This window comes from Hyperolius riggenbachi, chromosome 1 (genome assembly GCF_040937935.1).
Source record: "Hyperolius riggenbachi isolate aHypRig1 chromosome 1, aHypRig1.pri, whole genome shotgun sequence".
In the NCBI taxonomy this organism is placed as follows: Eukaryota; Metazoa; Chordata; class Amphibia; order Anura; family Hyperoliidae; genus Hyperolius; species Hyperolius riggenbachi.
Genome location: NC_090646.1, coordinates 658,441,236 through 658,446,622, shown reverse-complemented (window position 1 = coordinate 658,446,622; position 5,387 = coordinate 658,441,236). Strand labels below are relative to the sequence as shown.

Genomic DNA, 5,387 nt, shown 5'->3' with positions numbered 1-5,387 from the left:
CTCCTAACTACCCTAATGCTGGGAATACACAGACCGTTTCTCCAGCAGATTCGAGCCGCTGCCTCGATTCCGGCGCATCCCCGCGGCCACCCGGATGGATCGATTCCCGCTCATCCCCGCGGGCACTTCTTATCTGCATTTCGTTTTATCCTATAGTTTTGCCCGCCGGTATCGAGCGCAAAATTGATCCGGTGGGTGATCAGACGCATCGGAAATTATCAATCGAGCCATCAGCGGCTCGATTGATAAGAAAACTAGGTCCGTGTATGCCCAGGCTCTAGTGATGCTCAAATACCCCTTTTTAAAATTCGAGTTTGGTCGAATTCGAATAGTAAATTATTCGAGGTCAGTCGAATATTCGAGTCGAATAATTTTTACTATTCGATTCGACCTCGGACTTCGAGCTCACTATTTGAGTCGGTATTCGAGCTAACTATTCGAGCTGACTATTCGAATTGGCCTTAAATAGCTTCCCAACACTTGTTTTGAGGGTTAATGATGCAAGAAACATATTTTTTTCCAAGTGACAACAGCAAGTGATTATGTGGGGATGTTCCTTTAAAAAAAAAAAAAGGTGAAAAGAGAAGTTGTGTCCAGAATTTTGTTCAGTACTGTATATACTTCTTCTTCTTCTTCTTCTTCTTCTTTATCTTCTATATCTTCTTCTTCTTCTTCTATATCTTCTTCTTCTTCTTCATCTTCTTCTTCTTCTTCTTCATCTTCTTCATCTTCATCTTCTTCATCTTCATCTTCTTCATCTTCTTCATCTTCATCTTCTTCATCTTCTTCTTCATCTTCTTCATCTTCTTCATCTTCATCTTCTTCATCTTCTTCTTCATCTTCTTCATCTTCATCTTCTTCATCTTCTTCTTCTTCTTCTTCTTCATCTTCTTCTTCATCTTCTTCATCTTCTTCTTCATCTTCTTCATCTTCATCTTCTTCATCTTCTTCTTCATCTTCTTCATCTTCTTCATCTTCATCTTCTTCATCTTCTTCTTCATCTTCTTCATCTTCATCTTCTTCATCTTCTTCTTCTTCTTCTTCTTCTTCTTCTTCATCTTCTTCTTCATCTTCTTCATCTTCTTCTTCATCTTCTTCATCTTCATCTTCTTCATCTTCTTCATCTTCATCTTCTTCATCTTCTTCTTCATCTTCTTCATCTTCTTCATATTCATCTTCTTCATCTTCTTCTTCATCTTCTTCATCTTCATCTTCTTCATCTTCTTCTTCTTCTTCTTCTTCTTCTTCTTCTTCTTCTTCTTCATCTTCTTCTTCATCTTCTTCATCTTCTTCTTCATCTTCTTCATCTTCATCTTCTTCATCTTCATCTTCATCTTCATCTTCTTCATCTTCTTCTTCATCTTCTTCTTCTTCTTCTTCTTCTTCTTCTTCATCTTCTTCTTCATCTTCTTCATCTTCTTCTTCATCTTCTTCATCTTCATCTTCATCTTCATCTTCTTCATCTTCTTCTTCATCTTCTTCATCTTCTTCATCTTCATCTTCTTCATCTTCTTCTTCATCTTCTTCATCTTCATCTTCTTCATCTTCTTCTTCTTCTTCTTCTTCTTCTTCTTCTTCATCTTCTTCTTCATCTTCTTCATCTTCTTCTTCATCTTCTTCTTCATCTTCTTCATCTTCTTCTTCATCTTCTTCATCTTCTTCTTCATCTTCTTCATCTTCTTCTTCATCTTCTTCATCTTCTTCTTCTTCTTCATCTTCTTCTATATCGTCTTCTTCGTCACTTATTTCTCTTTTCATTTTTTTTTTTTTAAAGAAATGCAGCTATTTTTGAGCGTAACAACAAATAGCTGGTGGCGCACGCATGTTGGAAGCGCCATTGTATGTGCTCCCTGGCAGTGGAAACACACAGACAGCAGGAGGTAAATTTAGCAGCAGGAGGAGGAGGATGAGTGTGTGGCAGCATGCAGTCAATGAGGCAGGCAGCGTGACATAATAGCCCTGGTACCTAGCGGTGATACCATGGCTGTAAATAAACACAACAGGAGGTCCCAGACAGCGGTCGTGCAGCCCACATTGTGTCCAATACACAACTGGGACAACACAGTTTTCAACCCGGGCACCTCAGAAAAATTAAACCTTTTTTTGTAATGGTTTTGTAGTTTTGGTTTTACAACCAATTACACAGATATATAGCTATTTTTTGACGTAATAGCTGGTGGCAGAGTGGCAGCAGAAGGTAAATCTGTGTACCCTGGCGGTGGGAAACACAGACAGACAGCAGCAGCAGCAGGAGGAGGAATGGAGGAGAGTAATTATGTGAGCAGCTATTGTTTGACGTAATAGCTGGTGGCAGTGTGGCAGCAGAAGGTAATTCTGTGTACCCTGGCAGTGGGAAACACAGACAGACAGCAGCAGCAGGAGGAATGGAGGAGTAGTGTGAGTGTGGCAGCAGGTAGGCAGCGTGACATAATAGCCCTGGTACCTAGCGGTGATACCAGGGCCGTAAATAAACACAACAGGAGGTCCCAGACAGCGGTCGTGCAGCCCACATTGTGTCCAATACACAACTGGGACAACACAGTTTTCAACCCGGGCACCTCAGAAAAATTAAACCTTTTTTTTTTTTTAATGGTTTTTTGGTTTTTGGTTTTACAACCAATTTAGCTATTTTTGGACGTAATAGCTGGTGGCAGAGTGGCAGCAGAAGAAGGTTATTTTGTGTACCCTGGCAGTGGGAAACACAGACAGACAGCAGCAGCAGGAGGAGGAATGGAGGAGTAGGCGAGCAGCTATTGTTTGACGTAATAGCTGGTGGCAGAGTGGCAGCAGAAGGTAAATCATCTGTGTACCCTGGCAGTGGGAAACACAGACAGACAGCAGCAGCAGCAGCAGGAGGAGGTATGGAGGAGCAGTGTGAGTGTGGCAGCAGGTAGGCAGCGTGACATAATAGCCCTGGTACCTAGCGGTGATACCAGGGCCGTAAATAAACACAACAGGAGGTCCCAGACAGCGGTCGTGCAGCCCACATTGTGTCCAATACACAACTGGGACAACACAGTTTTCAACCCGGGCACCTCAGAAAAATTAAACCTTTTTTTGTAATGGTTTTGTAGTTTTGGTTTTACAACCAATTACACAGATATATAGCTATTTTTTGACGTAATAGCTGGTGGCAGAGTGGCAGCAGAAGGTAAATCTGTGTACCCTGGCGGTGGGAAACACAGACAGACAGCAGCAGCAGCAGGAGGAGGAATGGAGGAGAGTAATTATGTGAGCAGCTATTGTTTGACGTAATAGCTGGTGGCAGTGTGGCAGCAGAAGGTAATTCTGTGTACCCTGGCAGTGGGAAACACAGACAGACAGCAGCAGCAGGAGGAATGGAGGAGTAGTGTGAGTGTGGCAGCAGGTAGGCAGCGTGACATAATAGCCCTGGTACCTAGCGGTGATACCAGGGCCGTAAATAAACACAACAGGAGGTCCCAGACAGCGGTCGTGCAGCCCACATTGTGTCCAATACACAACTGGGACAACACAGTTTTCAACCCGGGCACCTCAGAAAAATTAAACCTTTTTTTTTTTTAATGGTTTTTTGGTTTTTGGTTTTACAACCAATTTAGCTATTTTTGGACGTAATAGCTGGTGGCAGAGTGGCAGCAGAAGAAGGTAATTCTGTGTACCCTGGCAGTGGGAAACACAGACAGACAGCAGCAGCAGGAGGAGGAATGGAGGAGTAGGCGAGCAGCTATTGTTTGACGTAATAGCTGGTGGCAGAGTGGCAGCAGAAGGTAAATCATCTGTGTACCCTGGCAGTGGGAAACACAGACAGACAGCAGCAGCAGCAGCAGGAGGAGGTATGGAGGAGCAGTGTGAGTGTGGCAGCAGGTAGGCAGCGTGACATAATAGCCCTGGTACCTAGCGGTGATACCAGGGCCGTAAATAAACACAACAGGAGGTCCCAGACAGCGGTCGTGCAGCCCACATTGTGTCCAATACACAACTGGAACAACACAGTTTTCAACCCGGGCACCTCAGAAAAATTAAACCTTTTTTTTTTTTAATGGTTTGTTTGGTTTCGGTTTTGCAACCAATATAGCTATTGTTTGACGTAATAGCTGGTGGCAGAGTGGCAGCAGAAGAAGGTAATTCTGTGTACCCTGGCAGTGGGAAACACAGACAGACAGCAGAAGGGCAGTACACAGCAGCCCACTGTAGGTGTAAAATGTGTGGCTGCAGGCGACGTAATAGTCAAAGTGAACCAGGCTGGCTTAGTGAGCAGGAGCCAGGAGGTGGTAAAGGGTGGTAAGGCACATTAACGATGGTTCCGGCAGCCAGTTCATGTCCCCCTCTCGCCGACAACAGGGGCCAGGAACTCGCCTTCCACCCACGCCTGGTTCATCTTGAGAAACGTCAGTCTGTCCACAGACTTGTGAGACAGACGTGAGCGTTTCTCGGTGACCACGCCACCAGCTGCACTGAAGCAGCGCTCGGACAGCACGCTGGAAGGGGGGCAGGACAGCACTTCCAGGGCGTACTGCGCTAGCTCGCTCCAGATCTCCATGCGCTTGACCCAATACTCCATGGGATCAACAGGGGCATCGCTGTCAAGCCCGCTGTACGACCCCATGTAGTCAGCCACCATGCGGGTCAGGCGCTGGCTGTGACCGGAGGAGGATGCTGCTGCATGCATCTCCTCTCTAGTCACTGCTGCCGGAGCCTCTACAGTCCTGTAGAGCTCGTGGCTGAGAGACAGCAGGTCTGTGGGGCGCTTGCTGCTGCTGGATGCAGGCACCTGCTGCTGCCTCTGTGCTGGCTGCTGGACAGTGGGGGTGGAAGGCTGGGGGAAGGCTTCCTCCAAGCGCTCAACAAGGGCCTGCTGCAAGCTCCTTATTTGTTGCGCTGGGTCTCCTCCTGCAGGCGGCAGGAACTGGCTCAACTTCCCCTTGAGGCGTGGGTCCAACATCATGCTGATCCAGATGTCCTCCCTCTGCTTCATCTGGATCACCCTGGGGTCCCTGCGCAGGCACGCCAGCATGTGCGCTGCCATTGGGAAGAGGCGGGCCACGTCTGCTGGCACATCGACGTCAGTGCTGTCCTCATCCTCCTCCTCTGCCGCCTCATCCTCTCTCCACCCCCGCACCAACTCAGCTGCGCTGTGCTGATCCCCCTCATCAGCAGCCAGGTCAGGGACCTCCACCAAGTCCTCCTCCTCCTCCCCCTCAGAGGTGGACTGCGCAGCTGGTTGCCGCTCCTGCTGGTCCAAGGCTGCCGCTCCCTGTTCCAGCAAACCATCGAGGGCCCTGTTCAGCAGAGAAACCAGGGGCACCCACTCGCAGACCATAGCATGGTCCCTGCTCACCATGTTTGTGGCCTGCAGGAAGGGAGCCAGCACAAAGCACACCTGCTGCATGTGCCTCCAGTCATCATCG

The 5,387-nt window shown here is 47.4% G+C and overlaps 1 protein-coding gene across 1 annotated transcript; it reads left to right on the top strand.

The window, feature by feature from the left end:
- Window positions 1–631: 631 nt before the first annotated feature.
- LOC137560849 (uncharacterized) lies at window positions 632–5,168 on the top strand (the record flags this gene model as incomplete). The annotated part of the gene is made up of 2 exons (XM_068271998.1): window positions 632–1,737; window positions 5,141–5,168. Coding segments are annotated over 2 exons (1,134 nt in total), but the record flags the coding sequence as incomplete, so codon positions are not given.
- Window positions 5,169–5,387: the final 219 nt, after the last annotated feature.